The sequence below is a fragment of the Gobio gobio genome (assembly GCF_949357685.1).
Source record: "Gobio gobio genome assembly, chromosome: 9".
NCBI classification, from domain to species: Eukaryota; Metazoa; Chordata; class Actinopteri; order Cypriniformes; family Gobionidae; genus Gobio; species Gobio gobio.
Window position 1 is genome coordinate 7,705,102 of NC_137115.1, and position 13,006 is coordinate 7,718,107.

The window sequence follows — 13,006 nt, forward strand, 5'->3', positions numbered from 1 at the left end:
TTTCAGAAAAACGAGTATGTGAACTCAGCATGTTTCCTAAATATCTGCAAACACATGATGGTATTTGTATGCTTTAGTACAGTCAAAACTTACATACAGCACCTTTAAACCCATCCATAAAACTTCCAGAAAGAGTCGATAGTAAACCTCCAAATGGATATTTTTGCATAGATATCTAGTTTCACATTCTTGGGTAGATACAAACCTAACATTTAATGAAGAATTCGTAATTGTCAATTATGACAATGACTGAGAGAAGACTTGAATACATTATTTAAAAGGAAAAATGTTATGTAATGTATTAAAATAAAACACTAACTCCATTAAGAGTAATTGATTACACATTTTATTAGGATTAAGACAACAGTCACAAAGTTACCAAATGAAGACGATACACTGCAAAAGGAGCCTCATCATCTCTCAGAGCTGAAACACACTGAGGTCAGACGGTGTAAGTTTATGACCACAGTATTTAAGATGATGCACACTTAAATCTGCAGGGTCGAGTTTGTAGTGTTGCCTAAAACATAAAGTAGATAGCACAAATGTCCAAACTGTGCTTCCATCTCTGTGCTGTACAACCAAAATGCCTTCGCATTAAGATAAATCCTCCGGCGTCTTCCGCGGAGTGAAGTTTTCATGCACATGAAAGGAGAGAGCACGGTGTTCTAGACCTTAAAGGCAGACACGGCTTATATGTTTTGACATCTCCAAAATCTCCTGCCTTAGATCAGGACTAAGGAAAGAGGTTTAGAGATCATCCCTAGAAACAATCTGAGGGACTCCCTAATATTACAGCCCCTCTCTTAAGTATTTAGTGAAATCGTCTTTTTGAAGTTACATTTGCAGGCGAACTAATCTCAGGAGAAATGTTGAAATGCACGGAGAGATTTCGCTGACTGACAAACTCAGCCGGTAAACTTCAGTCAAGTAAACAAAGTGGTAGATGATGATGATGAAAGTTAACGTGTGACACGGAAAGAACGCTAAGCACACAAATGCAAAGTCCCTGAGAGATGTTGGGGACCCCTGACCCACACAGGTACACACCAGTCACTATATGACACCAAATGAAAGCTAAAACTCGGCGTGGTGGTTTTGTTACAGTGTATATAGCATTGTATACGCACACAGACAGCTGGACTTAAGCATTAGTACGATTTGTTGCTTTAAGTCAAACATCCTCGCACCTCATTTTGGTCACATTGAGAAATTAGTTCATATTAAGACAAAAAAATTAAGACAAAATGGTAACTTGCGTACGTAAAACCATTTTTATGGACAATGGAAAGCTTACGCTCAAGAACATCGTGGGGCCATTGGCTTAACATTTACACCGGTTCACTGAGGACAAGAACGTGGACGATACCTAACCAATACTCTTAGGAGGGACCACTACAAAAATGAAGCATGAAGGGTAATGCTTCCAGGGTCCAGATTAGCAAACAGGGACTAAGGAGCAGGAAATGGCCACACTGATAGCGCCTGTGAGCAGGAACACAGGTTCAGCGCTAATCACGCGATGAAAAGGGCCCCACATTAGCTGGGATTCAATGGGGACTGAGGGTCTGGAATGCATGTTGTGGAAGAATTAGAAAGGAGAAATGAGTGGGGGTTTACATCTCATCATCTCAAAGCAAGTGGAGGGGGTTCATGAGGATAAACTATTTTTATAATCGCAGATAAACTACGTTTTATTCCGAAGGACACGTTTGTTTTAATTTGTGATGTTTTGGATGTTCTTTTAGTGCTTCCCTTTGTGGATGTTTTCGTAGTGAACAGAGCCCCGTATAAAAAGTTGAGGGAGGGAGGGGAGAGTGAGACAATGAATAACTCCATTCTCCTCGTCCTCTGTTCATCCCGCCCATCTATTCGTCTACGTCTCTCCCCCCTCCTCACGGAGGGGCTGCTGTTAGCAGCGGGTCTCATAGATGCCGCTGCGGCCGATGTAACGCACCCATTTGATGACATCATGGTCGCTGTAGTTCAGCTTCGGCTCGAAGACCTTCAGGTAGCGCACTTTAAGTCCTGATGGAGCAAAAGGTACCTGCAAAGAGAAAGAGAATTCACACTTAGCTTAGTTAAACAGAGAATACCTAAAGAAAATCATCCATCTAAAGACAGAATTTCTAAACAAAACAAGGTAACACTTTACAATAAGGTCTCATTAGTTAACATTAACGAAGAATAACCAATGTTGTAGAAGTAATGTTCATTGTTCATGTTTATCTCAGGATTTACTAATACATTTTTAAGATCAAATGTTGTATCTGTTAGCATAATTTAATGCACTGTGAACCAATTTTTATTGACTAACATTAACAAAGGTTAATAAAAGATGTGTATTGTTCATTGTTAGTGCATGTTAGGTTAAAAAAGTTTGTATGCGTGTTACCCAAAACATTGTTAAACAGATGTGCCACTTCAAGGGATAGTTCACCCAAAAATAAAAATTCTGTCATTATTTTCTCACCTTCATGTCGTTCCAAACCCGTAAGACTTTCGTTTATATTCAGAATACAAATGAAGATCTTTTTGATGAAATCTGAGAGCTTTCTGTCCCTCCATTGACAGCTAAGCAACTACCACTTTGACGCTTCAAAAAGTTAATAAAGAGATCATAAAACTAATCCATATGAATTGAGCGGATTAGTCAAATTTTCTGAAGAGACTCGATCACTCTATATGATGTACAGATTGAATATAAGCTTTTATTCACATATAAATATTGCTCTGCGAACATAAACAGACGCTCAACTAAACTTCAAACAAACCTCAAAATGAGCTTCCGTTTACCACAACTGATGTGTGAGTTGATGAATGTATACATGTAAATAAAAGCGTAAATTAAATCTGTCTCTTCAGAAAATTTGGACTAAACCGCTCAATTCGTTTGGATTAGTTTTATGATCTCTATGAACTTTTTGAAGCGTCAAAGTGGTAGTTGCGTAGCTGTCAATGGAGGGACAGAAAGCTCTCAGATCTCATCAAAAATATCTTCATGTGTGTTCTGAAGATGAACGAAAGTCTTACGGATTTGGAACGACATGAGGGTGAGTAATTCATGACAATTTAAATTTTTGGGTGAACTAACCTTTAAAAACAGTTTTGTCCAGTTTTAGAGACTATGCTGTTGTACAATAATTGTAGAAAATCCTGAACAAGTGTGTTTAATGTCAATGCCTGCATGTGTGAAAGAGGTTGGGGCTCTTCAGGGATTCAAGCTGACCTCAAAGTTCATGGAGATGGGTGGGCGAGCCCACTTCTTTTTGTCATTAGTGGGTAGCAGCTCAATCTCAGCGCTGATCTGAGACTCCTTCATACCAGCCATTCGCTTGATCCTAAAAAAGAACGAACAATGAAAATCAGCTCACAGGTCATGGATATTCAACACCTTTTTAATCAATGAATTCACATGGCTTTGCTAGTTTCTCATAAGTATTTCTATAATCATTTCAAAGTGGACATGAAATGAAAATTCACCCTATTTTCTAAAAGCATGTTATAGATCTTAGTGTGAAAGATTCATTCATGTACATTTCATTTTTTAAGAAAACTAACCTCATCATTTTTATCAAAATATCGTAACTGGATCTTCTTGTGAAAACTTATTTAGGACTTCTGCAATCGTGTAGTCACTTAACCCACCTCTGCCTACACTTTTGAGCGCCATTGCCATATCTCAACATCCAATCAACAACTGATGCATGAAAGTCCACGCTCTACATTTTTTCTTGTTTGATTATCCGTTACACTTGAATGTACATAATGTACATCAAATCTGCCGTTTCCTCACTTATTTCAGGTACCATTCCTTGGAATGAATAGCTTTAAAGTGATCCTATTTATTATTGTACAGACAGATGGAATAAATACAATTATTTCCCTGACTTATGGTGCTGGAAATCACAAACTTAAAATGATATGCTATTTTCAGGTTTTCCTTCACAGATGAAGCAGTTCAATACGTCTTAAAGCAAGAATGAAGCATGTTTGGTTTCATCAAATCTTCACTCAGTAGATTACAGTCATTCTAGAATCATCATTACAAACACGGGTGTGCCACAAGGATGGGTTTTATCACCATTGTTATTTATTTTATACACTAATGATTGTGTTAGCCACCACTCCAACTGCTCACTAATTAAGTTTGCAGATGATGCTGCACTAGTTGGTTTTTTAACAGACAGTGATCAAGACTACAGGTCTGAGGTTGACCATTTCCATGATTGGTGCAATCAAAATTCACTTATTTTAAACGTGTCTAAAACAAAAGAAATGGTGATTGATTTTAGGAAAAGGCCCCCTCCATTGCAACCTATCACTATTCATGGGACACTCATTGAGACAGTGGAGGAGTATAAGTATCTAGGCACTATTATTGATCACAAACTCACCTGGTCTTCTAACACATTGGCACGATACTCAAAAGCACAGCAAAGGCTTCATTTTTTAAGGAAATTGCGCAGTTTTAAAGCAGACACCACAACTCTGACATCGTTTTATTTAACTTTTATTCAGAGTGTGGTGACTTTCGCCATCCAGTGCTGGGGGGGGGGGGGGGTGCTCTTTCTGTCCAAAACAGAAACATGCTGGACAGGGTGACTAAGATGGGCAGGAAAATCACTGGATCCGAAATAAAAAACATAACTACTCTCACCGAACAGTATACCCTCAATCTGGCCCTGAGGATACTGGATGATCCATCCCACCCACTTTTTTCAGAGTTTTCCCCCCTGCCCTCTGGACGTAGATTCAGAATGCCCCGGACTAAAACCAAACGTGCCATTATATCTTTTGTGCCAAGGAGCATACAGTTACTGAACAAATCAAGCTCAGGCACATAGATATTTTAAATATGCACCTTTTACCAATTATTATTTACTTAATTTTATGCATTTTTAGCTACTGGACTGATGCGCTGTCATTACTGTGTTGATCTTGTTGTTGATGTCAATGTTCTGTATTCTTTACGTCCTCAATGTGGTTAGATGTTTGTTGTGTCTTTTCTTTTACTATTTATCTATTGTTATTTATTGTTGTTTGTGCTTAATATGTTCAATGTGGCTCCACTGAGTGCAAGACAAATTCCCCTCGGGGCAATAAAGGTTCATTCATTCATTAGAAAGATAAAACTAAACAGTGGGATTTGAAACCGAACATTTTGTTAGGCACAACACGGGAACATTTTACATTGTTTACAACTGTCAAGCAACCACACAACTTGTCGCATTAATTGAGATTATAACTGATACATGGATTTTAACTAATAGTGGATATTTTACAACAGCTTCGAATGTGTTGTAATTTGTTTTGAGTACTTGTGTTGCATAATGTGACATTCATTTGTAACAGTATTGAGTATATGTCCAAGTTCCAAATCACGAGAAAATCATTCAGCTGAACCATTTTTATTTAAAGGGGTGGTAAACCACGATTTCACTATTCTAACTTTAGCTAACGTGTAATGTTGCTGCTTGAGCATAAACAACATCTGCAAAGTTACAACGTTCAAAGTTTAAAGCAAAGGGAGATATTTGCTTTTAAAGAAATCAGTTTCTAAGAACTACAGCAAACGGCCAGTAGGCGACTACACACATTCCTCCAGGGCTTGCTGACATCACCAGGCTCAATATTTACATAAACCCCTCCTCCGAGAATATTAAATAAGGGGGGGTGAGGCCATTTTGTATCGCGGCGCTGTTGTGGTATAAGTTAGTTAGGCTGGAGTGTTGTTGCCGCGATGCCGAGGAAACGCTGTTATTTTCATCTGGATTGCAGGTCTGGGGTACTTGCTCTGTTCAGCCTTCATAGGGACGGGGGTGCGTTGCAGAGCGTTTAACATACAGCATGTTATATGCACGTGTGTTTGAGTCAGCAGGGAATCAGGCGCGCGCAGGGCTCCCTGCAGCACATCTAACAGAGGAAAACATCCACCGTCTTCGCGATTTCAATGCCGGATTTGCACAACGTCAGCTGCGTGAAAAAAACACTGCCGGTGCGTGGATGCACGACGCGCGCGCTGCACATTTCACGGAGGACAACACAAACTTCCACAAACTTCGCGAGTTCAATACAGGATATGCACAACGGCTTGTCCTGAAAGCTGGATTTACAAACAGAAGCTATTTACGGGCCACAACCTGTAAGTCTGATTTATTTTTCATCGATGTGTTTTCCTGTAATAGGTTGTTACAGGATGACAACGCTGTTCTGCAAACCAGTTTGTTAAATGCTCATTCATACTTAACGTTATCCGACGAACACCTAACATTACAAACACTAACGTTAAAATCTCAACAGCAAACTTGGCATTAGTGTACATGATTCTTTGATTAGAGCTTTTATGTATTGTAATCTACAGGCATGCTAAACATGGTTCTGTGTGTGATTTGGCTAACTTACTAGTTAAAGCCAGTGCTTAGTGTTTGTTTTGGGTTAGTTCTTGCGACAGATATTTGGCTGTAATCATTCTATAAATACAAAAGTTAAAGTGCCATTCAGTAGCGATCATTATAGATCCGCAGTCTTTACTCTTGAGGACTGAACAGGTTCTGCTCGATCATCTTCACTAAAATGTTCTGGATCTGATTCAGGCTCATATGGTTTTATTGACGCCGTTGTTTCTAACACTGACCAAAGCACAGCCTCCGGTAAGGGGCGTGACGTTTCCGACATACGTGCACTGCGGTTAGCGAATCACAACACACTGGGCCAGCTAACCAATCTGAGCCCACTGCGTATTTTTGAGGGACTGGCTTCATACAACCCGGAAAGCATCAGACCGTTTTACAAGGAGGGACAGAGCAGTGTAGAATAAAGGTCAAATATATGAAAAATAAGGCAATTTTTTTTAAAACGAAGCATGAACACATGTTACAGTGCACCCCACAAACACAGTCAAGCCTTCAAAAGAATGTGTTTTACCACCCCTTTAATTTCATTTCAATAAAAAATAACTACACTATCTATTTTGGGGTCAGTAAAAAATGTAATGTTTTTGTGAGTGACTCACTCCCTAAGGAGAAGGGTAAAAAAACATTAATTTTTGATTAAAAAATTAATGAACATTTTGAGGGTAATGTGAGAATGGCCTGATTCCTGTTTACCTTGTCAAGTAGTGATTACTTTATCCCTGAAACAAATGTCTCACCATCAGCACTGGGCAAAAATTTGCCAAAACAGATGCAAATGAAGATAATGAACTTGTACAGGTGCTGGAGGTAAAAAATCAAGCCGTACTTCCAAACAATGGCGTTCTCACTGGCTTTGTACTTGGCTTTTCCCTTCATACAGATGACCTGAACCCCACTGGTGTTGAGTGGAGTAGGAATGCGCACCTATAGAAACACACACGTGACTTACACAACATGTACAACCAATATAGCACGTCCATCAGTCATAAGACTAATGAAGGTTATTTCTGCGATTAGTCTCACCTCTATCTTCTGTGCCAGCAGGGAGGGCTTGAAGTTGGACTTGATCACCACCTTTACCTCCAGCTTGGTGCGGCCCACCTCACGGACTAATGGGATGACGCGGAAGGGCAGGATTATGTCTTTAGTGGTGCGGTACCTGAGACAAGGGCACTGTCATTGTGTGCTTGCATGTGTTACAAAGCACAGTCATACACGCACACACACTCTTCACTGACCTCATGAGCTCATACTCTCCATCAGGAGGGATGAAGCTAATACTGCGCTCTGAGTCAAACTTGCTGAGACGGACACACTGGTGGAACGTGCAGTCATCGATCGCAATGGACTGTTTCCCACTGCTGCAGAGGACACAGAGGAGATAAACACAACAATGAAGCAATGAGCAGAGACTGCAGAGAGACCACACACACACAAACACACACAGACTACTCAGGGGTGGGCGGAATGACGGTAGAAAAGTGTCAACTGGTAGAGATTTTGATATAACGCAAGACATATATTTAGATAGCTATTGGTGAGAAGGGCTACTTTATGTATTTAAGCAAAGTAAACAAGTGAAAGCGGGCTTTACATCGTTTACGTTGTCAAGCAACCTTGCAACTTGGTGCATTCATTGAGATTTGAATGTGGCTCATCCAATCAGAATTTAGAGTCAAATTTGTCTTGTGTACTTGTGTCTTATAATGTGACATTAGTAATTAGTGACATAACATAACTGATTATATGTCCAAGATCCAAATAATGTGAAAATAAATCAGATCAAGTATCTTTCATTCAGTGAATTATCCAAAAACATGTCTTATTTAATATCTAAACCAGGTTACTTTATTTAAAGGTGTCCTTGTTACAGAGTACTTTTTTAGATAATATTACTATGTACATTTTACATTTAATATTAATTGATAACATGTACTGACTATAAAATTATGATTAGGGTTTGATTTAGGTCTAGTTGGAAGTATATGTAACAGTATGTGTAACAAGGACATTGTAAAATAAAGTGTTATTCTTAACCATTTTTGTTTCATTTTCATTAAAAATAACTACCATTTCAAAAGTTTCGGGTCGATAAAAAGTCTCTTCTGCTCACCAAGGCAGCATTTTTTTGATCATATTTGATATTTTGATCCAAATATTATTACAATTTAAAATAACTATTTTCCATTGTAATATATCTTAAATGTAATTTATTCCAGTGATGCTAAGGTGAATTTTCAGCATGTCGTCAGTTTCACATGATCCTTCTGAAATCTTTCGAATATGCCAATTTGCTGTTTAAAAACATTTCTTATTATTATCAATGTTGAAAACAGTTGTGCTGCTTTATATTTTCTAGGATTAAATAGAAATAGAAAAGTTTGTAACATTTTAAATGTCTTTACTGTCACAATTGATTAATGTAATGCATTCTTGCAGAACAAAAGTATTAATTTCTTTAAAATCAAATCAAATGACCCTTAAACTTTTGAATGGTAGTGTATAGTGTAATATATACAGTTAGTAGACTATGCAAGATTTTGGTCATACCGCCAACCTCTATTACCCATAATGCACATCATGTCTTCTATACTGCCACTATGTTGGGAAGGATGTTTGCTTCTAGCACTGTGACCACAACAAAACTGCAAGGTTTGTGATTTTCCGATACCAGATTAGAATAAAGAAAGCATTATGCTGTGGTCAGAGCCGAGGAGGGGAGGCGTTTGAGGGGGTCACAAGAAAAGATATCAACTATAACACAGACTCTAATGAGAGTGGCTATCAGTTCAGGTCAGAGGTTCTTCAGTAAAACAAGACAGGGGAAAGACTGTCGGTATGAGACAAGACAAATGAACTAAAGAAAAAGCTAAGCTCCTTCACTTAGAGCGCTAAACACCTCACTCACATACTTCCTCACACATCAGGAGGAAAAGGCAGTGTCATCCCATGCAAAAAGATCCGCTCTATTGAGATGTTTGATGGCATGACACAAAGACAGCTGACAAACGGCTAAGACAGGACTGAGTGAAGGTGATAGATCAGGTGATGTCCGGAGTGAGAGTTACGCTACCTGCCTCCCAACTCACTGAAGTCCAGCGGGAGAGAGGAGAGAGGCACACAAATCAACAGAAAAAAATGGAAAAAAATAAAAGGCTAAAACAAACGGCACCTCAGAATAAAACATTTCCCAGTAAAGATACAAATACCTACCAGCACAAAAGGCAACAGGGGGAGAGCTAGACTAAGACGGTGTGTTACAGAACATAATGGAATGAATTTGCTCCATGTGAGACTTCCTGTAATTACTGTGTCCAAATGTTCTGCACTTCATGGCACATCTTACCTTTCAGCACTTCTGTTCTCCCGGGTGCTCATAAGGCTTTATCAAAGATTATGCTGAGGAGGATGCTATAATCAAAATATGACTATAGCATATGCTATAAATTATTTAGCCCTTAAAGTCAATGTGACGCACTTCCAAGTAAAACAAAACATTCAACGGGATTTTATTAGTCAGGAATTCCTGTTCTTAGACATTACATACTTATAGCAATGCCCACCTGGAGGGCATAACAAAGCTGCAATATATATATACAGTTAGCAGACCATGCAAGATTCACTAGATATTCTCACCAGGTTTGTACTGGAACATACTAAATAAAAGACCAAACTCAGTACACACCTTATTGATGATGCATATAGTATGCAGGCAATACAGATGCACACAGAATACGAATGCAACACCCTAACTTAATGTGTTTTCCCATTGAAAACCATTATAAAGAAAGTGATTAATATGGCTTAATGTCTTAAGATTAGAGGACCAAATTCAGTACACACCTGCTATGTACAGATCAACCCAAAATATGAACAGTTCAAGTTTCAAGTTAAGCATTTTCCCATAGAAAACCATAATAAATACAATTCTTAACGTACAATTTAACACTTTATATTCATATTCTGAATTCATGCACTTCCCTGTATACAGTATGCATCATCAATAAAGTGAATATTACATTTGATCTTATAATATTTACCATCTTAGTACATTAGGGCATGTTAAGTGTTTTTCACGTTAAGCGTTTTAGAATGTCCTGCTGTTTTTAGTGATTGAAATACTGCAGCAAGAGCTGTATATAGATCGCTAATGCTCAACTCGCAGTCTGTTCATATATCTTTGTTTTTGAGAGGTGATCTAAATATTTGTAGCTTGAAACAGATGGAAATTGACAGGTCTGTGCTACAGTTCTGTGAATGTTTTTCCCTCTGTGCCAGTCACGTGACTAAAAACTATGACAATTTGACAGGTGGTTGGAGGGGAGGGATTGAAAAATATATAAAAATATATTTTTTGCAATATCAGCAGTGCAGTGTCACTCCTCAACTCTTTTAAACTCTTAACTTTTTTAATTCAGGTTCTCAAATTAGGGTTTGTGAACCTCTAGGGGCTCATGATAGAACTGCACGAGGTTTGTGAGACAGTGCTAGATTAAATTTAATTTAAAAAAGTAAACAAATTTAATGTTTAAACTTTAAAATGTAGAACACTACTCTGACCTTATGAAGAGTCATGGCAATTAATAAATTAGTTTTTTTGTGTGATTTTTTTTAAACCCTCTTGTTCAATGGTTTACTCACCACAGAATCCCACACATTTCCATACAAGTGTCATCCAACTCACCTCTTGCCCGAGTCATCAGTAGTGCCACCTTTGCCCTGCTTGTCGATGACAATCTTGTCATTCATGCCGAACTTGCACTCTGGCATCCCACTCAGGTAGCTCTTCATCACCACACGCCCTGACACATGGGCACTCAACACCTGACCTGCACACACAGACGCACAGAATGCAATCACTATCACCACAGATATTTCACCCTGTAGCCCAAAACTGGTTGCCCATTGAAGCTAAGCAGGGTTGAGCCCGGTCAGTACCTGGATGGGAGACCTCCTGGGATAACTAGGCTACTGCTGGAAGAGGTGTTAGTGAGGCCAGCAGGGGGTGCTCACTAGGGATGGGCATTTCAAGCAAAAATGATATTCGAAGATCGCTGGGAATTATTCGATTTTTATTCGAAAATCGCAACTCCTCCCCCGCATGCACGCATGTATAGGCTACACACATAAACAGAGAGAGAGAGAGGGAGAGAGACCATTCACACTCTCAATCTGTATGATAACAAACTGTTTAATTCATTAGGGAATAGGCTATATCAACTCAAGCCATATTATTGTAGCATGCTGAAACAAATGACTGTAATGTGACATCGACCCAAGTTGCCTGATAAATGCCACAAGTCTACAGCGTGCGCGTGAGACGATGTATTATTCTTCTGTTGTCTCAGGGCGTTTTTACTCTGGCATTTTAGTTCGGAATGGGGCACGGTTAGCATGAAAAATTGCTAATGTGAAAGCTTACCTACAGAGCTTGGTGTGCACTGAGGTGCCGAACCCGAGAACACACAACCGGAGTTCGGTTGCTCTCGGAGCTGAGCCACGATTCAAGTGAATGTGCAAACAACACTCGGGTGCGCACTTGTTCTGGAAGAAAGTAACCAGCGCATGCGTTTTAGCCGATTACAATGTCATTAGTTCAATAACATACACGTAAGAGATGATAGTGTTGATGATTTAGCTGAGATACGATCGCGAGAGCGAGCCTGCAGTGTATTCGCGCATAGAGTGCAATCAGGGCAGCAAATTAATGGCAATTCACCGTCTCCTCAAAAGAGTCTGTTTGCAAGCAGCAAAGCCGCCTTCAAGCGACACACATACGGTAAACCCAAGTGTCGTTTACTCAGCTGCACATAATAGCACCAAATTAATTGAAAAAAGCCCAATATATTGACCCGCGTTCTGTTTTCTATCACGCCCGTGCACGTTTGTGATGACGTAAGATGAACGCAAACGCACCAGGGTTCAAATTGAGTGTGAAACCAGACCAACACTGCGGAGGCGGAGGGAAGAATCAGACTCGGACCGCAGCAAACATGTCCAGTATAAAACACCCTGAGAGCTGACTGGCAGCTTTTAGGAGCGTTATTGGCAGCGCCTCTGGTTACATGAACGCGTCAGCACCACATCAGCACCGACAACATGGGGATTTTTTTTGGACGATAATCGCACATACTATTCGATATTCTTTAATTAAATAACTAATCGAATATTCGAAAAAATCGCGACCCATCCCTAGTGCTCACCCTGTAGTCTGTGTGGGTCCTAATGCTCCAGTATAGTGACAGGTGAGTGACAAATTCCCTCCATTGGCCCTTATCAATCATGGCCTCCAAATAATCCCCATCCACTGAATTGTCTCTAACACTCTCTCTCTCTCTCCTGTCCACCAATAGCTGGTCTGTGGCGAGTGCACTGGCGTCGTTGTTCTGTGGTTGCTGTGGCATCAGCTAAGCGGATGCTACACACTGGTGGTGGTTGAGGAGAGAGCTTTGGGTGTAAATCGCTACATAGATGCCCAACCTACCCACCCGCCCATCCATCGATCCGTTTATCCACCCACGTGCAGTTTCGTTCCAAATTGACGGATGATAGTAAAAGGAGTAGTGCTGTGATTCTCAACCATGAATCTA

At 39.7% G+C, this 13,006-nt stretch overlaps 1 protein-coding gene across 2 annotated transcripts in view; it reads right to left on the reverse strand.

The window, feature by feature from the left end:
* Nucleotides 1–324: 324 nt before the first annotated feature.
* The window catches only part of ap2m1b (adaptor related protein complex 2 subunit mu 1b), a 34,323-nt gene continuing 21,641 nt past the window's right edge, over nucleotides 325–13,006 (reverse strand). For both annotated transcript variants that reach the window (XM_079825386.1, XM_079825387.1), the window contains exons 6-11: nucleotides 11,101–11,245; nucleotides 7,655–7,777; nucleotides 7,440–7,575; nucleotides 7,243–7,340; nucleotides 3,230–3,341; nucleotides 325–2,047 (exon numbers count right to left, since the gene is read on the reverse strand). In XM_079825386.1, coding sequence (XP_079681512.1) covers nucleotides 1,913–2,047; nucleotides 3,230–3,341; nucleotides 7,243–7,340; nucleotides 7,440–7,575; nucleotides 7,655–7,777; nucleotides 11,101–11,245 — 749 coding nt within the window. In that variant the 3' untranslated portion in view covers nucleotides 325–1,912. The remainder of the gene's footprint in view (nucleotides 2,048–3,229; nucleotides 3,342–7,242; nucleotides 7,341–7,439; nucleotides 7,576–7,654; nucleotides 7,778–11,100; nucleotides 11,246–13,006) is intronic.